General features: G+C 43.4%; 13 protein-coding genes across 13 annotated transcripts; 7 read left to right on the top strand and 6 right to left on the bottom strand.

Moving 5' to 3' along the window:
• Window positions 1-272: 272 nt before the first annotated feature.
• PEX11 (Pex11p) lies at window positions 273-1,274 on the top strand. Its single transcript, XM_020214086.1, has one exon. The coding sequence runs from the start codon at window positions 410-412 to the stop codon at window positions 1,121-1,123; it is 714 nt and encodes a 237-aa protein (XP_020073251.1). The 5' UTR covers window positions 273-409; the 3' UTR covers window positions 1,124-1,274.
• Window positions 1,275-2,973: 1,699 nt separating this feature from the next.
• Window positions 2,974-3,739, bottom strand: DCP1 (Dcp1p). The gene has a single exon (XM_020217041.1). It carries the CDS (start codon window positions 3,598-3,600, stop codon window positions 3,073-3,075), a length of 528 nt encoding a protein of 175 aa, XP_020073252.1. The 5' UTR covers window positions 3,601-3,739; the 3' UTR covers window positions 2,974-3,072.
• On the bottom strand, window positions 3,703-4,482 carry CYBJADRAFT_8509 (peroxiredoxin family protein). Its single transcript, XM_020217968.1, has one exon. It carries the CDS (start codon window positions 4,337-4,339, stop codon window positions 3,806-3,808), a length of 534 nt encoding a protein of 177 aa, XP_020073253.1. The 5' UTR covers window positions 4,340-4,482; the 3' UTR covers window positions 3,703-3,805.
• Window positions 4,483-4,652: 170 nt separating this feature from the next.
• PTH4 (Pth4p) lies at window positions 4,653-5,081 on the top strand (the record flags this gene model as incomplete). The annotated part of the gene is made up of 1 exon (XM_020212248.1): window positions 4,653-5,081. A coding segment is annotated over one exon (429 nt), but the record flags the coding sequence as incomplete, so codon positions are not given.
• Window positions 5,082-5,439: 358 nt separating this feature from the next.
• Window positions 5,440-6,753, bottom strand: PAP2 (non-canonical poly(A) polymerase PAP2; the record flags this gene model as incomplete). Its single annotated transcript, XM_020212140.1, has 1 exon — window positions 5,440-6,753. A coding segment is annotated over one exon (1,314 nt), but the record flags the coding sequence as incomplete, so codon positions are not given.
• A 315-nt stretch (window positions 6,754-7,068) lies between these two features.
• Window positions 7,069-8,660, bottom strand: CYBJADRAFT_165534 (glycosyltransferase family 32 protein). The gene has a single exon (XM_020214087.1). The coding sequence runs from the start codon at window positions 8,319-8,321 to the stop codon at window positions 7,128-7,130; it is 1,194 nt and encodes a 397-aa protein (XP_020073256.1). The 5' UTR covers window positions 8,322-8,660; the 3' UTR covers window positions 7,069-7,127.
• Window positions 8,565-11,800, top strand: DBP10 (ATP-dependent RNA helicase DBP10; the record flags this gene model as incomplete). The annotated part of the gene is made up of 2 exons (XM_020216774.1): window positions 8,565-8,599; window positions 8,995-11,800. The coding sequence occupies 2 exons, from the start codon at window positions 8,565-8,567 to the stop codon at window positions 11,798-11,800; spliced, it is 2,841 nt and encodes a 946-aa protein (XP_020073257.1).
• A 32-nt stretch (window positions 11,801-11,832) lies between these two features.
• Window positions 11,833-12,860, bottom strand: NSE3 (Smc5-Smc6 complex subunit NSE3). The gene has a single exon (XM_020217969.1). It carries the CDS (start codon window positions 12,812-12,814, stop codon window positions 11,864-11,866), a length of 951 nt encoding a protein of 316 aa, XP_020073258.1. The 5' UTR covers window positions 12,815-12,860; the 3' UTR covers window positions 11,833-11,863.
• Window positions 12,861-13,643: 783 nt separating this feature from the next.
• Window positions 13,644-14,735, top strand: CYBJADRAFT_170675 (cAMP-dependent protein kinase catalytic subunit TPK2; the record flags this gene model as incomplete). Its single annotated transcript, XM_020216141.1, has 1 exon — window positions 13,644-14,735. The coding sequence occupies one exon, from the start codon at window positions 13,644-13,646 to the stop codon at window positions 14,733-14,735; it is 1,092 nt and encodes a 363-aa protein (XP_020073259.1).
• A 197-nt stretch (window positions 14,736-14,932) lies between these two features.
• CYBJADRAFT_8525 (uncharacterized protein) lies at window positions 14,933-15,773 on the top strand. The gene has a single exon (XM_020217970.1). It carries the CDS (start codon window positions 14,996-14,998, stop codon window positions 15,713-15,715), a length of 720 nt encoding a protein of 239 aa, XP_020073260.1. The 5' UTR covers window positions 14,933-14,995; the 3' UTR covers window positions 15,716-15,773.
• A 9-nt stretch (window positions 15,774-15,782) lies between these two features.
• Window positions 15,783-16,522, bottom strand: MNP1 (mitochondrial 54S ribosomal protein bL12m). Its single transcript, XM_020214088.1, has one exon. The coding sequence runs from the start codon at window positions 16,486-16,488 to the stop codon at window positions 15,949-15,951; it is 540 nt and encodes a 179-aa protein (XP_020073261.1). The 5' UTR covers window positions 16,489-16,522; the 3' UTR covers window positions 15,783-15,948.
• A 198-nt stretch (window positions 16,523-16,720) lies between these two features.
• On the top strand, window positions 16,721-17,311 carry RPB9 (DNA-directed RNA polymerase II core subunit RPB9). Its single transcript, XM_020214089.1, has 3 exons — window positions 16,721-16,784; window positions 16,859-16,987; window positions 17,052-17,311. The coding sequence occupies exons 1-3, from the start codon at window positions 16,756-16,758 to the stop codon at window positions 17,233-17,235; spliced, it is 342 nt and encodes a 113-aa protein (XP_020073262.1). The 5' UTR covers window positions 16,721-16,755; the 3' UTR covers window positions 17,236-17,311.
• A 149-nt stretch (window positions 17,312-17,460) lies between these two features.
• CUS2 (U2 snRNP complex subunit CUS2) lies at window positions 17,461-18,954 on the top strand. The gene is made up of 2 exons (XM_020214090.1): window positions 17,461-18,569; window positions 18,629-18,954. Exons 1-2 carry the CDS (start codon window positions 17,682-17,684, stop codon window positions 18,791-18,793), a joined length of 1,053 nt encoding a protein of 350 aa, XP_020073263.1. The 5' UTR covers window positions 17,461-17,681; the 3' UTR covers window positions 18,794-18,954.
• Window positions 18,955-18,999: the final 45 nt, after the last annotated feature.

Consider the following 18,999-nt stretch of genomic DNA (forward strand, 5'->3'; position numbering starts at 1 on the left):
GTCCCATGTGGACAGACAAGACCTTCTAATCAATTGAGCCCTTGTCCCAGACATGGACAAATTACGTCGTTGTGTTTACATCAAAATTATTACACCAAGAGGGTGTGGGTTCAGCCTTTGCCGAACTACGGTGACTCACTTGATTTACCTTTAGTCACCCGAATTTTTCCGATGACATCGGTGTAAAGTGGTTTTCCATGTCCAAGCGCGCGCCGTGAAAAATGCGAAAAACCACAGGTTCCTTTCCCCAGTTATTGCTTTGTTTGGGGTAGCAAAGTTTTAAGCCACGGTCTAACGGTTATAAAAAACAAGCACTATCTCCTTATAAGGACTTGTCCTGATCTTCTTCCCCGATTTCTATTTGATACTCTGTCACAACAGCAATTATTCTCAACTGAATAAAGACGAAATGGTTGTCGATACTGTTATCTACCACCCAACTTTGACAAAACTCATCACCTATCTCAACACCACTGCTGGTCGTGAGAAGACGCTTCGTCTTGTCCAGTACCTTGTCCGTTTCCTCTCTTTCCATGCGGCACAGAGAGGTCTGCCAGACCTTGCCAGATTGTTCAAGTCGTTGCAAGGTAATGCTACGTTTATCAGAAAGGCTCTGAGATTCTTGAAGCCTCTGAACCATTTGCAGGACGCTGCAAAGGCTTACGACAACAAGCTGACGGACAGTGTCATCAGAAGCACCGTTGTGTTGAAGAACCTTGCATACGTGGGGTACTTGTCCCTTGATTCCGTTGCTTGGTTTAAGTTGTTGGGACTGACATCACCAAAGACTCTTCCAAAGGCACCAAAATGGGCCAACTGGTTTTGGTTCATTGGCCTGGTTGCCGGCTTGACAAACGATTTGAGAAAGATTGCCATAACCTCTTCCAAGTTGAAGTCCATTGCATCTGAAGAAGATGCCGAGAAGGAGATCTCCGCTGAGCAAAAGTCGCTCTTGGCTGAGAGCGCAAAGACCCACAAGAGACTTGTATGGGACTCTTTGGACTTCTTCATCGTCCTCAACAACCTGGGATTCTTGCACTTTGACGAAGGTGCCATTGGTCTTGCAGGTACATTCACCTCCATTTTTGGAGTTCAAGACATTTGGGCAAACACAAAGGTCTAGACACACACGTTATAGTAAATACAAGTATTCGAAGGTTCTTTCGTTGGTGCTTTCAAGGGTTGTCTTTGATCCATTGCAAGACGTAGTTAGGCCGTAGTTAGGCAACCGTAGTGTGGTGCGAACGTTGGTGTTTGGGTGTTCTGTCCTTCCTCTTCTTTTTTTTTTGTTTGTGAATGCGTGCGCGATGTTTGTACAAAAGAGACGTGAACAACAACATTTGACCGAGTAATAGAAGAACAAGAAGAGCCTCTCACCCACTTGGGAACTTTGTACTTGTTCTGTTATAAGATACTTCCGTATATCTTTGCTCTGGTTGTCTTTATCTGTCTCTTTCAGTGGTCCTCAAGTCTTGAGCAGTGTGTTTAGTGAACCTCTTTTGTTCTCTTCCAGCAGTATAAAGCGCAATATCGAAGAAAGCATTGGGAACGGGAACATTGACTAGAAAATGGCTTCGAACGATCTCAAGCGTTCGTACACAGAGACGAAAGACTCTCCTTCCCAAGTCAATGGTGCTGCTAATGGGTCTGTAATAACAAGAAACCAGCAACAGCAGCATCAACAGGCACAGTCCAATGCCGAGGCTGCAAAATTACAACAACAACATCGCCAGTCGTTGATGAATGGTAATCAGCACGGTTTGGCACATTCTCCTGCAGCACTGAAGAAGAAGTATGTGTTTCATGAAGGGACAGAGGAGATCCTGAAGAAGTATGAAAAGCTGAAACCGTCCTTGGAATTCCATATTCATGAGAATCATTATAGATTTGGAGCTCAAGTGAGTGGAGATCAATCTATCAACGTATAAACTTGACACATTACTAACTTCAAAAAGGATGGTATTCTTTCGAAGGGGAACGCTCTGGTGAAGGAATTCTTAGAGTACGTGGCAAAGGGTGAAATACCTTATGCCATTGTGGAAGTGCTGAGAGATGCTGGTATTCAATTTTATGAAGGTTGTCTAATACTATTGGTCTATGATCATAGGAAGACCGTTGAAATTGAAGTTGTCAATGACAAACAGGAAAGAGTGAAACAACTCGTACCAAGAAGCTTCAGAACGCTTTTAAGACCCACTCCTCTTTCCTTGTTTTATGATTTACTATCACAGACTGATGCGGCACCTCAAAGATTTAGCGATGCATTAGGGCTTGGGATGGAGGCTGAAATACTCACACTGACAAACAGAAACGTCAACTTGAAAGTACCTTTGAATCCTTATAAATGCACTGCTTGGAAGCCGGAACACGAATTCCCCAAGATTAACCGTGACACTGGAGAAATCGTCCATTGCCATAGAGTTGAAAGTACTAACCCAAAATCAAAGGCATTCCATCCATTTAGGGAATTACACGAGGATTCGCCACAACAGAGCTCTGAATATGAGCAGTTCATGCTGACACTCAGTGATAAGGTATCACTAGGGGAAGAAGCTACACAGTTTACACGTTTGAGATTTGTCGAACAGTTTAGGGCAAACAAGGAAAAGATAAAGCAAGCGAACGTTACAAATGGCAATGGTAATAGAGTACCATTTGGAACGAATACAAATCTTACACCACAGCAGCAGTTACAACAGAGAAGGCTTCAACAACTACAACAACAACAACAGCAGCAACAACAACAACAGCAACAGAAGCCTCAAAATGGCGCTGTTGGTGATTCCTCAGCAAATCAAGCCACATCTACTCCAGGAACTACAAAGAAGAAAACATCACGTAAGAACAACAACAGTCCAGCTAAGAAGAACGTTGCTGGTAAAACTCTACCTGGATATTCCGACAAGACACTGCCAGGAGCAGAAATCCAGGAACCACCAAAGAAGAAGCGTGGTACCTACAAGAAGAAGAAGCAGAACCCGGAGAAACAATGAACTGTGTTTTTCTTGTTGTATTTTTATGATCCTGTATACTACATGTTATGTTTTAGTTAATGCCTTTCTTTAAATCCATTCACTCAGACTGTGGATGTGTTGTTTCATCCTGGATTAGAGTAACCAACAGATTATACAGCGATTCCTTATCATCTTGTACCCAAATACCATAGGTTTTACCATCGGTGCTCTTTATCACTGTCAGGGATTCGATATCCTCCACTTTCATCTCTCCTTTATCGAGTTTAGTACTATTTTTGACACTCATGATGCCAATGCTGAAGTTTTCAACCTTTTCCTTGTTGAGCACAATCAACCCAGCGTGGTACCCGTCATCATCTTCATAGCCAGAACGTGAGTAGATAGCCAGAGGACCTCTAAAGGGCAGTTTCAACCACTCCCCAGAGTCCAAATCGTACTCGTAGATCTGAGAATTCGCCTGAGTCAAGAGCAGATTGGACAGCTTTGGATCATACCGGCCAATGACGTTAAACGTCAATGTTTGGGCAAAGAGCGCACGATTAGCCAGGATCTGTTGTTGTTCCTCTTCTTCGTCATCCTTAGGCACCTGAGCGCCGTTGTTGACCTGCTTGGACTCTTCAACCATGTTCTTTATCCCTTCAAGCGGTCGTTTTGAATATAATGAGAGATACACTGTTGTTGCCTTTGTTTACAGTGCCTAAGAAGTGATTTTTGTAGGTGGTTTCGCTAAAAAAACACCATACACACAAACATCAACAACCGCCTACTCAGTTACTCCAACAAAAGCACAGGGAGATGTAGATAATCCGATTATTTCTTATATATTTTACTTAGATCTCCTTCAACACGTTCTCGGCAGAGGAGACGTTGACGCTGAAGTTGTCGGGTTCGTCCAATTGCTTGACGACTTCGCCGTTGTCAACGATAAGAGCAAATCTCTTTGCTCTTACGCCTCCAAAGAACTTTGAAGCGTCAATGGCCAGGTCAGAGGCCTTTGCAAAGTCGCCGGAAGGGTCAGCGATGAAGCGGACGGACTCTGGCGCATTCAGAGACTCCGCCCAGGCCTTGAAGACAAAGCTATCGTTAACACCAGTGACAAACACCTTGTAGCCCTTTGATTCAAACTTCTCCAAGTTGTTGATGTAGCCTGGAACGTGCGAGGCGGAGCACGCTGGGGAGAACGCACCTGGAACACCAACGATGATGGATTTACCGCTCTTGGTCAGCTCCGCAAGGTCAACCTCATTGCCCGGAGATCCCTCACGGAGCGTGGAGACTGATGGGATCGAATCGCCAGCTTGGAGGAAAGCGCGTGCGCTGGAGGAGAAGTTACGTAGGGCGGATAGTCTTGTTGTTCTGAGCATACTGTGGATTCCGTTGGCGGAGGCGGTGGTTGACGGTTACAGCAATTGAGGGTGGAATAAAAAGAAGATGATGTTCCCACAATGAATCAAGCGAAAAAAAAGGGAGAAAAGGGGGTGCAAGGCGATGTTTGCTGTGTGCTCTGCGTGCAGTGTTTGCAGTGTTTGCAGTGTGTGCTGAACGGGTGACGAGATGGACTAAAATTCGCAATCCGAATGAGCGGAGAGTGTTGCAGTTTGTGATGCAAAAGAGCAGCATATTGCCAAACGTCCCGAGGTTCCCCAGGCGATGCCATTGTCGAAAGAGATCCAGCTGGCCAAGCGATGGATCAAAAACCTCTCACCGTCATTGCTACCAAAGGACGACTTCCAGGTGTCGTTTAGCAGGTCATCGGGCCCCGGTGGCCAAAAGGTCAACAAGACCAGTTCCAAGGCCACTGTGGTATTGCCACAGTGGCACGCAAAGATGTGGATTCCTCAAGAGATCAAGCGACAGATGGTGGAGCATAAGTACCGCTACATCACCAAGAGAGGCGATATCGTGATCCAGAACGATACTCTACGGTCGAGGGACCAGAATGAGCAGCTGTGCTACGACAAGTTCTGCAACGAGCTACGGAGGCTGGTGACGTTCCCGGGCGAAGTGAGCGAAGAGGACAGGCAGAAGTGGGTTCAGGTGAGGAAAAGGACTAACGAACAGAGACTACACGACAAGAAGCGCCGTTCCATGAAGAAGGAATCAAAGAGGTTCGAATTCTAGTGATATCTATGCGTATGTATTAACAACGTGGCCATATAGAAGCCAATCATGCGATGGCATTGCCCTTCTGTGTCCAGTAGTCCCTCTTGGCCTTCTTATCGAGACTTGAGGAGGATGAGGTGCTCTTCTTCATCGCATGCTCTGCTGGTTGATCTGCATCGTGCTGATCCTCATCGTTGCTGTGCTCCAGCCCCATTAGGTCTTCCACCTTGCGCTTTCTCTGTTGCTTCTGCTTCTGGGATTCGATCTTTGCCTTCTTTCTCTTTGGCTCCGGCTCAGCTTCCTCCTCAGAGCTGACGCTCTGCTCAGAGTAATACGACTGTACGCCAAACACCGAGCCAACTTCACTCATTGCCTGGTTCAGTACCAGAGACCTCTCGTCGTTGAAGTCTCTCTCCTTGCCGCGGTACTTCACTATGCTTCCCAACACGCTCTTGCCGATTCTCTGCTTATAAGTGGCCATCTCCAAGTCGTAGCACTGGTTAGCCAGTGACCAAAAAGCACCGTTGAATGCCTTCTTCAGCCCAAGAACGTTGAACGAGCCCCTGCTTATGTTATTCGAGGAGTCTGAAGGGTCCATGATCGCTAGCGTGAAGGAAGAGCGGCCTTGCATGTCCCTGTACTCGGACTTTTTAAGGTAACAGACGTGGTCGGTTTCAACACATATCACGACGTCGTCGTAGTTGAAGTTCTTACCGTAGAGCTCGAAGAACTCGATCAGCAGCACGCCCAGGTTGCTCAGGGCGTCGATGTTGCCTGTGCTGATCCTTGGATGGAGTCTCAAGAAGGAATACACGAGACAAATGGTGGAATAACCGCCGAGTCCTCCGTGGCGGACGTTGTTCAGCTTTCTCACGGCAAGAAACTGTTTAATGACCAATACCAGCTCTCTTAGCCCGGGAGTGTCCTTCAGCCAGTCTAATATCACAGTAGCAGCTTGTATACCGTTGGTACGCTCAAACGATATATCGATATGGATGTTTGTGTGTGGCTCAGTCAGCTTGATGATGGGTACTCTGGCGTGTGCAACAACCTCCACGTTGGTTGCGAGCCCGTTTCTCTTGAGATGCGAGGATAGTTGATACAAATTGTTACGCGTTCCATAGTTACCGTGTTCACTCACAATGACCATGTCGATATCGGAGCCAGGAAGATACAAATCTGTAGCGCTCGATCCAAAGACGTGCACTTCACAATCCTTCCATAACTTGTTAATGCACTGCCTTAACTGAGTGATGCACGTGTTTCTAGCTTCTATTTCGTGCTTCGAAGGTGAAATGTAGGCAACAAAGTCGTTTATCTCCATGGTTAGCCAGTCCGCAACCTCCTTCTGTTCTGAATGATCGTGGTTCTGTATCCAAGGTGCATCCACGTTTAGTATAGGTGCGTTGGGATCAATATTCGTCTCGTAATCGTCAACGGAATATGCATCTTCTTCGTTATCGACATAACCGGCTTCACCTTCATCGTCAGTGTCAGAAAAATTCAATGAGATGAAGTCATTGTTATCAGCCAGTTCGTTATGCTCAGCTTGCTTTATACTTTCAACAGGTTCATTTACGTTTATTGGGTCCTGTATTAGGCTGTTCTCATTCTCACCATCGCTCTCATCATCTATCAGAACAATATCGTCCGATGGCTTCCTTTGTTCATGTTCATCCTCATCGTCAACTGTTAAAGAATCGTAGTGATTTTCATGCGCTTTGCTTCTGAAAACGTCAAAGGACTGGCCAATCTTATTGATAATAGACTTCGCAGTCTTCTTGGAAGACTTCTGTGAGCTCTTACCCATTCTTGAAGCTCCTCAGCACCCGATACTCAGCTATGGGCTCTTCTCCATTGCACAGAAGAAAAGAAAACTCATCGCACAGCTCATCAAGGGAGAAAAAAAAAATCAGTGAAAAATTAAAAAAGTCTCGGGAAACTCCCCGAATAGGCAATTACCAGAACAGGAAGTTACCGAAGTACATCATCACATTATGTTAATATATGGAGTGTATAGATTTACCTGGTGTCTTTGTATATTGAATCTCAGCCTTTCCATGAGCCAATGAAGTTGTGTTTCACATATTCGAGCTCTCTGTCAACTTCAAATTCAATTCCATCTGGCCCCAACTCCGCGTTGAAGCAATTGATCGGTAGTATCACAACGTCATCAACCACCATTGGCACTGTCACGCGTGTGAAGTTATTCCAGCCCAGAGGCTTATCCACAGATATGTGGTTCCTCTCTGTGTTATACTTATCGAATGTTTCAACTTCTAGCCGGGGAGGTGCATTGGAGTTGAACCATCTATCAGGGTCGAAGACTTTATTCAGGTGGTTGAAAATGGTGTCTGTGAAGATTCCGGGCCCAGTCCATTCTAAGACTGTATACAGTGAATTCAAGGTGAAATATTCAGAGCCAATCCGTACATGGTTCAATCTTTTGGAGTACTGCTCCAGTGTGATCTTTGTTATGCTGTAGATCAACTCTCGTAATACCGGATGGCCCTTCTTTCCTTTTATTGTCCATTGACAAAACTGCAGACGACGGCATGCCCTGAATCTCCAGTCTGGACGATCCAAGTCAGCCTCAACGCCAACGACAAGCCCAATGTTTGAATTGAGATCTGGATAGATATCGTGTAGGACCGAGGTACTATCCTTCCACTCATCAATACTGGCTAATAGCATGGTATCGATATCGGAGTATATACCACCTTTGGCATATATGACCAAGTACCTAAAGAAATCAAACTTCAGAATGGGTAGAGGCATGAGGCTCATAGCCTCTATGATCTGGGGGAATGCATTGTACGTCTCGTCTAAGAATGCATCAATGTCCTTGTCCAGCATTAGATGATGATCATAACCATCCTGTGAAACCCAGGATCCTATACAATCAACAAGCTCTTTATTTTTGATCTGATGGAGTGGCTCCTTCCAAGTTTGCCATATTGTCTTTGGAATATCTGATCGTGTATCGTAGGGGAACTGTTCGGCTAATTGCCTCCTCATATCATCAGCTGGGTATTCAGAGACGTAGTCAGTGGTCTGAGTCCGCACATTGTCCTGAGGAGCAGTTTGTCCACCTAGCAAGTATAAATATTGTTGATATCTATAGAAATCATAAGAGTAGAGCGTGAGCCTCGACAGAACTAGCATGAGGCCCAAAATGGTGACCGCTAAGCCCACGGATCGCCGTATCGTCCTCGCATTGTGGAAGAGCCATAGCTTTGTCATTGCTGATGGATTAAGAAACGTACCAGTATCAAGCGTATCAACCACAATTTGCTTACTAGCTCAGCAGGGAATGGAGAAACACCCCAATTATATAGAGCAGCTCATCTCCACATGTTTGTCCTCTGTCTGTCTCTTCTCTTTCTCCTTGATGACTGATTTCCTATATGGGAAATCGGTAACCAGTGCTGTAAACAAAAAACGGCCATGATGCACGCATATCGTGCCTAAAGGCTGCGCCTCAACATGGAACATAGAAACCGTTACAACGCTGTAAAACGGTCGGTTCATTTGGATCGAGAACCGGAATTGAGTTGTTTTGGCAATTCCTCTACATTTACTTAAGACGTCCGCAATCGAGATCGTTCTCCACGACTCTGGTGCCAACAGTGCTGATGCCGGGTGAATATTTAGCCCATTGAGGCCCTTTCACTAGAGGCAGAGGTCGGCTTATGCGATGATGAGGAGATTAAGGTTTAGGGGATGGTAGAAGTCGTGCACCTACCGATACATTTCTTGTGTGGTAAATAATTACGTTAGGGGAAACACATTCTGCTTACATAAGCACTCATACCAGTATTACCTAAACAGGAAGTGCTTGAGGGGGAAAAACTTTTTATGAAGCTCATCGCATGCTCTCTTCACTATTAATACTCGGCTAAATCTTTGTATACAGCGCATTCGACCCCATGGACAGTGACGAGGAGTTTGATATTGCTAGTAACATTGCGCTTAACGCAGGTTCCGACTCTGAAGCTTACTCTTCAGATGAGGAACAGGAGTATGGTGAAGTGCAGGATGAAATCATCTCTAGTGAAGATGAGGATGAGCAGCCAGTACAAAAGAAGAAGAAAGTTGAAGTCGCAAAGCAGAATTTCCCGAGCTTGGAACTGTCCGATGACGAGGAGGATACTAAAAAGACCAAGGATGATATTGATTTCGCAAACTACTTCAACAACCAGCCTCAACAGAATAAGGCGAAAGGTGGTACATTCGCAAGCTTTGGGTTGTCCAAGCCTATCTTGAACAACATCTCAAAGAAGGGTTTCAAACAGCCAACGCCTATTCAAAGAAAGACCATTCCTTTAATCTTACAGAACAGAGACATCGTTGGTATGGCGAGAACCGGTTCTGGTAAAACAGCGGCGTTCTCCTTACCTCTGATTGAAAAGCTGAAGATGCACTCTGCAAAAGTTGGTGTGAGAGCCATTATTCTTTCACCTTCGAGAGAATTGGCGATTCAAACGTTCAAAGTTCTGAAAGACTTCTCAAGAGGCTTGGATCTGAGAAGTGTACTGCTTATCGGTGGTGATTCTCTTGAGGATCAGTTCAACATGATGATGACAAACCCGGATATCATTGTTGCAACGCCAGGTCGTTTCTTGCATTTGAAGATTGAGATGAAGTTAGACTTGAAGTCCGTTGAGTACGTTGTATTTGACGAGGCTGACAGATTGTTCGAGATGGGTTTCGAAGATCAATTGACGGAGCTGATTGGCTCCCTTCCAGCTAATAGGCAATCGCTGTTGTTCTCTGCAACTTTACCGAGATCTCTGGTGGACTTTGCAAAAGCTGGTCTAACAAACCCAGTATTGGTTAGATTGGACGCAGAGACTAAGATATCAGATCAGCTAGAAATGTGCTTCATTTCCACTAAGAATGGTGAAAGAGAGGCGAACCTGTTCAATCTCTTACAAGACGTCATTAAAGTCCCCTTGGCTACTCAAGAAGAGTTGAAGAAATTGAATAATGCTAATGATCAACAGGATTCAGATTCTGACGCTGATGAAAACACTGATAAAAAGAACAACAAGAGAAAGAAAAACTTCAAACGTCAAAGACTGCCACCAGCCAATCAATTACCACATCCACAGTCTACAATTGTTTTCGTTCCAACACGTCATCATGTGGAATACGTGACATTGATGCTGAAGGAGGCCGGCTATGCAGTCTCCTATATCTATGGTACTTTGGATCAACATGCAAGAAAACGTCAACTTCTGAACTTTAGAGCTGGATTGACACCAATCATGGTTGTCACAGATGTTGCAGCGAGAGGTATTGATGTTCCGGTTTTGGCTAACGTTATCAATTATTCCCTTCCTGCCTCTTCAAAGATCTTCATCCATAGAGTTGGTAGAACTGCAAGAGCTGGAAACAGAGGTTGGGCCTACTCTATTGTTGGTGAAAGTGAACTACCATATCTCTTGGATCTTGAACTGTTCTTAGGAAGAAAGATTTTCCTTACTCCAATGTATGAAAAGAAGTGCGAGCTTTTGAAGCAGAAGATGGGCGAATCATATGTTGAGCCAAAGGTCAACTACACAGACAGAATGGTTTTAGGTGCAGCACCAAGATACAACGTTGAGGCTATGATGGAAATGTTCCAGCACCTCATCAACACCAACTATGATTTGAAGGTTCTTCAAGGAGTTTCGTTAAAGGCTGAGAAACTATATTTCAGAACCAGACAAGCTGCTGGTGGTGAATCTGTTAAGAGAGCCAAAGAGATCAAAGCTGCTGGATGGGATGAACAAAACTTGCTATTTGGCAAGAACCTCGAGCAGGAGAAGTTGGCGTTCTTGGAAAAGTTGCAAAATAGAAGAAACAAGGAGACCGTTTTTGAATTTGGTAAGAAGGACGATTCTCTTGTGGATTTGATGAACACCAGAAGAAAACAAATTGCTCCAATTCAAAGACGTGCTAAGGAACAGAAGGAACTTCGTGAGAGAGAGCGTGAAGCCGGCTTATTCCACAACTTGGCTGAGGAAGTCTTCAAATCTCAAGACGATGAGGTTGGATATTCTGTTTCTGATAAGGTTCTTGAACAAGAATTTGAAACAGCTGAGGATGTTATAGCATCTAAGAAGAAGAAGACATTCAGAGATCCAAACTTCTTCATTTCTCATTATGCACCAACCAGTGTAATTCAAGACCAACAACTATCTCTCAATTCCGGGTTCGCCAACGAAGCAGCAGCAGCTACGTTTGATCTTAATGATGACGACAAGGTCCAGAATCACAAGCAGACACCAGTTATGCAATGGGATAAGAAGAAGCACAAGTATGTCAATTCACGTTCCACTGATAAGAAGTACATTATTGGTGAGTCTGGTGTGAGAATGCCTGCTAGTTACCGTGCTGGTGTTTACGATGCGTGGAAGAGTGCACATAAAAGTCAGGGTTATAAGACTGGTGTTAGAGAATCCGCTGATTATAAGAATAAACCCTATGACAATGGCGACCATAGAAAGTTCAAGCATAAGAAGGACGAGGCACCAAGAGCACCAGATAAGTACAGAGATGATTATCACAAGCAGAAGAAGAAAGTCGACAAGGCACTTGAAGGTGGTAAGAGAATTAGAGGTTACAACAGAGCTGGTCAGCACTCTGAGATTAAGAGCACGGATGACATTAGAAAGGCTAGAGATCTCAAGGAGAAACGTCGTGCGAAGAATGCAAGACCAAGTAAGAAGAGATGAAATAATAAAACACACTCATACTGGAGTGTATGTTTCTATTATAATTGAGTAGAGTAATGTAAGTTAGTTATTGATTTCATCAGTACCAACAGTTTCTTCACGAGATCCCTGTGTAGCTGGAGCATCTGCTCGACCAACTTTACCGTAAGCAGGTTCAATAGTTGCATCGACGAGGTTTGTGAATTCTGCACGCTCTTCTCCTTCGTCATAAAGCACCTGCGTAATACTTCTAAACGCATCCCTATCCACTTCCCTCAATCCTCTTCTTCCAACTGTGTATTCGGCTAATTCATCATTTTCAGTACGTATTACTGTTCTGTTGACGTATTCAAGCTTATCCAAGAGTTTCAGCAGATCTCGTGTTGAGATATTCAGTACATCCAAAGGTTCTGTAGTTGAGAAGCCAAAATTGGTTTGAAGAACATTGAGAAGTTCTTCCTCTGTCATATGGTTATTTGAGACTGCAATTATCATAACAACGGCCATTGCAATGCCTCTCAACATGAGATCAGTCTCTGTGAACGGATAAGGGAAGTTCTCTTTGGAATTTCTGTAATCGTGTCTCTTTTCAAGCAGCTCACTTGGGAACAGCTTCTCAGTGTGCCTGATCCAGAGGCACTCCTCGTGAAAACGTAACAGGTTATCATTCATGACATTAACCAGCGCATACTGTTTGGTCTTGGACACACTCTTCGTTCCCTTTGCACTCGTGATCACCTTTGGAGCCAGTGGTACTACAGCATACGCGTAGACGTCTTGCAGGATCCCGTTGGCTTTCTCCAGAGCCAATTCAAATGTCTTCACACTAACGGAAGTCTTCTGATCTGCAAACGCCACTTTTCGCAGATTGACGGAGGACAAGGCAACGCTGTTGAGATTCAGAGAAAGACATGCTCGAACCAACTTGAAGGCCAATTTGTCCAATTCAGAATACACTTCTTCTTCTCCTTGGCCCCTGAAGTCTTCTTCCTGCTCCATTTCAACATCGCTCGTGATCAGTTCAGCGTCAGACATCTTCACACAAACGTTCTCAAGCTTCCTACAGAAATACAATGCAGCCGCCTAAGATGGACAAGGTGAAGAAGCTCAAAAGCTACGCGTTCAACGATGACAACGCGTACGTACGCGGAAGAAAAAGAGACATTAATGTCCCAATCAGGATATACCTACTTTGGGTAATGCGTTAAGAGCACCTACACACATCCAGACATCTCACAACACAACACCACGGACAAACCAGCGGGTAAATTTTGAAAAGGGGGTTAGCGACCAGGGACCGCTTTTTTCCCCCTTACCGCTGGTGAGGAATGGACAGGCAGACAGCACAATCCGACACAGCTTGGAAAAGGGATAAAGCAGAATTAAACACCCAGGAGTCTGCAAAAGCAGTGTTTAAACCGTACATCTCTGAAGAGTCAATTGGAAGCTTTTCTATCGTGTTGAGCTTTCTATCAATTGAAGGAAACTACACAAACTATTGGAATTGAAGGTGTATTAAAAATCTACATCACATCACATCACATCCTCCTCCGAAGTGTTCTGAAGTTGATACACAGCAACCACGGAAACCAGGATACGAGTTGGTGTTTGATTGGAACTTGATTAGGCTTTTATTTCTTCATACAAACTATTACAGACTCTTAAGATCACCACTAGAAGGCCTGCAATCGAGCTTTAGTGTTGGTCTTGATTTAATTTAGCAGGGAACACAACCACAGAGCGAGGGTATCAACTAAGTGGGCTGATTTCGACCTTTATGGCCAGCGGATTGTTGAAGAAGCTGCACATTGGGCAAGGCAAGAGCACCGAATCGGAACCAGAAAGCAGCACACTTTCAACCACAATGGAATACCAACAACCACAACAGGATTACCAACCACAAGCGCAAGAACAGCCTCAGCATGGTCAACCTCAACACCATTACACTTCGAGTGATGTTCAGCAGTCGTTGCTACCACAGAGATCTACGGTCTCTAAGGGAAAATACACCTTGAGTGACTTTCAAATCATGAGAACTTTAGGAACAGGTTCCTTTGGTCGTGTTCACCTGGTACGCTCTGTTCATAATGGACGTTATTATGCAATAAAGGTTTTAAAGAAGGCCCAGGTGATTAGGATGAAACAGGTTGAGCATACAAACGATGAAAGACGTATGCTAAAGCTCGTTGAGCATCCATTCTTGATTAGAATGTGGGGAACTTTCCAAGATGCTAGAAATCTCTTTATGGTTATGGACTACATTGAAGGTGGTGAACTGTTTTCTCTGTTGCGGAAATCTCAGAGATTCCCAAATCCTGTGGCGAAGTTTTACGCTGCTGAAGTGACATTGGCCATTGAATACCTTCACAGTCACAACATCATTTATAGAGATTTGAAGCCCGAAAACATTTTGTTGGACCGTAACGGTCATATCAAGATCACTGATTTTGGATTCGCCAAAGAAGTTACCACTGTTACATGGACACTCTGCGGAACTCCAGATTACATTGCACCAGAGGTTATCACTACGAAGCCTTATAACAAATCCGTTGACTGGTGGTCATTGGGTATCCTTATCTTTGAAATGCTTGCAGGTTACACCCCATTCTACGATACAACTCCAATGAAGACATATCAAAAGATCCTTGCTGGTAAAGTTCAATATCCTTCATTTATGCATCCAGATGCTGTTGACCTCTTATCACGTTTAATCACAGCTGATTTGACAAGACGTTTAGGTCATTTGGCCAACGGTCCGGCAGATATTAGAAACCATCCATGGTTTGCAGAAGTTGTTTGGGAGAAATTATTGGCAAAAGACATTGAAACTCCATATGAACCTCCAATCACGGGTGGGACTGGTGATACTTCTCTCTTTGATCATTATCCAGAGGAACAATTGGACTACGGTGTTGGCGGTGAAGATCCATACTCGCAATACTTTGTCGATTTCTAAAAAGAGATTTCTCCTGTTATCGTTGATCTGATTACTTCATATAATTCCTTTATTGTTATCTCATTCTAAAGTTTGATGCTGCATGTCTTATTTTTGATTGTTTTTTGTTTTTTCTCCGCTTCGGAGTTAATGACGCGGGTAGTCGAATTGTAAATTTTGATACAAAACCAAAACACAAAGATAGATCCCACACACAACAAGACATTTCTTTATGTCTCATTTACAATATTTGAACTAGTTTACGTGACGAAGCTATCAACATGGGCGACAGAGTGGAATCGTCGCTTAAGAGGTCGCATGATCTATTGAGTATGGAAAGAGAATTAGAAGACCTGTTAAGAAACTCTCAATTATCACAAGACAAGAGAGAGGCATTTCAAGAGCTATTAAGTTCAATATTTGACCTGTTCCAAGCACCTTATAAAGATGGCAAAACATCGTTGATCGATGCATCGACATTGACATTGTATTCCAAGATGCAAGGACTTGTTGACTCACTGGCATCGCTCCTCGTTAACGATGACGATGTCACACGTATGGAGGTGGATAGTCAACTACCCGTAAGCGAAAATGGATCACAGTCTAGTGAGTTTTCAGACGGTGAACTTGGTGATGAATCGCCAATGATGCCAGAACGGATGACGAGAACTGTGTCTCAATCTAGTAATACATTCAAATCAAGGAGGACATCGTTATACCTTTCTAGGGATAAGAGTTTTTTGAAGCAATCACCATCTTTCAGCTCAAGAAACTTGCCTAGTTTCCTAGACACAAAGTATTCGTCTACAGTATCACCAGTTCATACCAAGCAGAGACCACAATCGATGTTCGTCGTAGAGACGCCTTCCAAACCTTACAACAGGGGCTTGCAGTCCTATGACCAATCTCAATTTGATGAGACCATACCAAGGATTCAGACTGTAAATTCATCATCAACTTCATTATCCAGTGCGAGAAAGAGATACTCTATGAGATTTTGATATGAATTATTGGCAACTAAAGAGATTACGTATGAACAATATAATATCAACTCTTGATTGATTATAACTGTGTGTTATTTCTTCTTAATTTCAGTTTTTGATGGGATTTCCCTTAAATTACTTAATTCTCTAAGTCAGTCTTCTTCATGTTTTATTTTCTTTCAATTATGTACAGAAGGTGGAGTATATACACACACTATGGTAAGAAGATTTGTATCGAAGGTGAAAGATGTTTACTCCAAGGACACCTTGGCACCAAGAGCTTCCAAGGTTGCCTTTATCTTTTCAGCATCTTCCTTTGCAACGTTCTCCTTCAACACCTTTGGAGCAGCCTCAACAAACTTCTTGGACTCAACAAGGGACAAGTCCAACAAACCCTTGACCTCCTTGATGATCTTTGGCTTGGACTTGGCGTCAAAGGATTCCAACTTGATGGAGAAGATAGTCTTTTCCTCTTGGGCCTCTTTAGCTGGGGCCTCTTCCTCAGCAGCTGGGGCAGCGGCAGCTGGTGCAGCACCAGCAGCTGGAAGGGCAATGTCTGGAATGTTCAATTGTGTCTTAAGCTCTGAGATGAGAGATGCAGTTTCGAGAAGTGTCAATTTAGAGATGCTCTCAACAATGGATGAAATCTTTGGGTCCACTGGTGCGGATTCTGTTGTAGGAGCAGCAGCAGCGGCGGCAGTGGATTGCAAGCGGATGGCCACTTGTCTAGCAGCCAATCTGGTTGGCATGGAACGTGTAGCACGAACAAGTGATTGTCTAAGGGAGAGCATCTTTGTTATGTTCTAATTTGTCTTTCCGTTAAAGTGGTTTTTGTGTACGTTCTTTCATCCATTCAAGGAAAAAAAATACGTTGAAAAAAAAGGTCGATTCCAGATTTACACGCATAAACGCCAGATACGGCGTATGATTGGAGTTGTGCACAGGTTTTCGATCGCTTTACCCAAAACAAACACAACACCGCTTTGAAGAATCTACTTCGAGTAGTGAGAAAAGTTGGTCGGAGCGGTAAAGAACAAAGCGCTTATACACGTTCGAAAATGTCGTCGTTTAGATTCTGTCGTCAATGGTGAGTGAAGGTGCTCATTATGTGGTTGTCTGTGGGTGTGTTGTTCTGATGGAGTTACTAACGCTGAGTACTAGTAACAATATGTTATATCCAAAAGAAGACAAAGAACACAATATGCTTCTGTACGAATGTAGAATTTGTTCGTACGTAGAACAAGCTGCCAACCCTCGTGTGTATCGTCATGAGTTGATATCCAACATTGGGTAAGTTGACTTTGCTGATTTTGTTTACTTCCGCTCGACTCAATATGCTAACCAATATTCCCAGTGAAACCGCCGGTATAGTGAAAGATCTTGGATCAGATCCAACTCTCCCGAGATCTGATAAGGAATGTCCAAAGTGTCATGCACATGAAGCTGTATTCTTCCAATCGCAACAGAGAAGAGCTGATACTTCGATGATTCTGTTTTACGTGTGTCTACATTGTAATCACACCTATAGAAGTGTTTAACAAGGAACAACGAATGGAAACGCAACCATAAAAGAGAATGTAATAAATATAACCGATGTTAGATGGAACAGAACGAACAAATATTGTAGCATTTCCAAGTATTCATTAAAATGAGAATCATAGGTCACACATATGAGTACACCTCTTTTTGAAATTGAAATGTAGAGAACATTAACATCCTACTTGAAGTCCCCTACACCACATCTCACCGTGATAACAACGACTTTTTACCAAATAAAGTGGTATTCAATGAAATGAACCTCATGCGACTGTATAATTAACGGGGTAGCATCAAAAGGCACATAGTTAAAGTCCAAAACTGTTACCTTTGTTTTGTTTTCGTGCCATCACCCAGGTAAATTTTTTTGTAAACACTTTCGGGACAAAAACACTTTCAATTGTTTACTATTCATGAATAGAGAGATATAGCATACATTGTCAGGTTAATGTCTCCTTTAAACACTGATCCAAGAAGTGTGGATCCAAAAGAATTGGATAAGAGAATTTCATATGATGAAATTCAAGACAGGTGGTCGTTTAAGGATGATAATGATCATTATGAATACAACACCGTATTGAACAAATGGATCTCGATGGATAATATAGACTCGAGCAATCACCAGGAATCCCTGATCGAGTTGAAGAAGCGGAAACTACAACAGATGAAAGAGGAAAAATTGGCGAAGAAGAAACAAAGAATCAACACTGGTGTCTACGTCTCCAACTTACCACTAGACTGCGATTCTGTCGAGCTGAACCAGTTGTTCTCCAAGTACGGTGTTATATCTCAAGACCTATTGACAAACAAGCCAAGGATAAAGAGGTATGTTAATTCTAATGGTCAGTTCAAAGGGGATGCCCTCATAGTGTATCTCAAGCCTGAAAGTGTTGACCTAGCTATTCAGATGCTTGATGATGCACCTATACGAGTTGGGGATAATAGCAACAGAATAAAAGTGGAAAAGGCGCAGTTTAAACCTGAAAATGACACCGATGATACATCCACCCCCAAGGAACGAAGAGTGTTAGACGATAAGGAGCGTGAGCTCGTAAAGAAGAGATTAAGACAGCTGAATAGCAGGATTGAGAATTGGCAAGGTGACGATGACAATAACGTTAACTTGAAATGGCAAAAAACCATGGTGTTGAAAAGGGCATTTACACTTGATGAATTGAAGGAGGATCCTGAAGTGCTCCAAGATATCGAAGAAGACATCATGGAAGAATGCGGGAAGTTTGGTAAGGTTGAAAAGATCATTGTCTTCGACCTCGAAGAAGAAGGTGTTGTGCTTGTTAGGTTCACAGAACCAGACTCAACAACAAAGTGCATTGAAGTACGTATATTCTTTCTCAGTAACTCTTAAAAATGAACTCTTTACTAACAACTCTGAAGAAGATGGATGGAAGATACTTTGCAGGACAGAAACTAAGCGCAACAAGATACAACGGAGAACACTTCAACAAATCACATGACAACAACAGCTCAACACAGCTCGCTACAGATTCACACGAACCGGATGATAACGAAAGACTTCAACATTTCATTGCAACCTCATAGTCTTGTCTGGCCCATCTGCCCCTACCCTTCAAATGAAAACCATAATAGCTGAACCCATAATCTCCATGATGTACCAGGACACATATATACATTACTAAGATCTTATGTAATCGTACTGAATTTTCTTCTTCTTTTTGTCGTGTTTTTTTTTTTGTCCGCTGAGGCCATCGAACCGCTGGAAAAAAAATCTGTGAAAAGACGTTGAA

Source organism: Cyberlindnera jadinii, assembly GCF_001661405.1.
Source record: "Cyberlindnera jadinii NRRL Y-1542 unplaced genomic scaffold CYBJAscaffold_1, whole genome shotgun sequence".
Taxonomy (NCBI): Eukaryota; Fungi; Ascomycota; class Saccharomycetes; order Phaffomycetales; family Wickerhamomycetaceae; genus Williopsis; species Williopsis jadinii.

Bases quoted from the DNA above. Each gene is read 5' to 3' on its own strand.
- NSE3 (XM_020217969.1), bottom strand. From the start codon at position 12,814: ATGTCTGACGCTGAACTGATCACGAGCGATGTTGAAATGGAGCAGGAA.
- RPB9 (XM_020214089.1), top strand. From the start codon at position 16,756: ATGTCGTCGTTTAGATTCTGTCGTCAATG. The intron at 16,785-16,858 runs GTGAGTGAAGGT...GCTGAGTACTAG, and splicing joins TTTAGATTCTGTCGTCAATG to TAACAATATGTTATATCCAA. The intron at 16,988-17,051 runs GTAAGTTGACTT...CAATATTCCCAG, and splicing joins GAGTTGATATCCAACATTGG to TGAAACCGCCGGTATAGTGA.
- CYBJADRAFT_8509 (XM_020217968.1), bottom strand. From the start codon at position 4,339: ATGCTCAGAACAACAAGACTATCCGCCCTACGTAACTTCTCCTCCAGC.
- CUS2 (XM_020214090.1), top strand. From the start codon at position 17,682: ATGTCTCCTTTAAACACTGATCCAAGAAGTGTGGATCCAAAAGAATTG. The intron at 18,570-18,628 runs GTACGTATATTC...ACAACTCTGAAG, and splicing joins CAACAACAAAGTGCATTGAA to AAGATGGATGGAAGATACTT.
- DCP1 (XM_020217041.1), bottom strand. From the start codon at position 3,600: ATGGTTGAAGAGTCCAAGCAGGTCAACAACGGCGCTCAGGTGCCTAAG.
- MNP1 (XM_020214088.1), bottom strand. From the start codon at position 16,488: ATGCTCTCCCTTAGACAATCACTTGTTCGTGCTACACGTTCCATGCCA.
- CYBJADRAFT_165534 (XM_020214087.1), bottom strand. From the start codon at position 8,321: ATGACAAAGCTATGGCTCTTCCACAATGCGAGGACGATACGGCGATCC.
- CYBJADRAFT_8525 (XM_020217970.1), top strand. From the start codon at position 14,996: ATGGGCGACAGAGTGGAATCGTCGCTTAAGAGGTCGCATGATCTATTG.
- PEX11 (XM_020214086.1), top strand. From the start codon at position 410: ATGGTTGTCGATACTGTTATCTACCACCCAACTTTGACAAAACTCATC.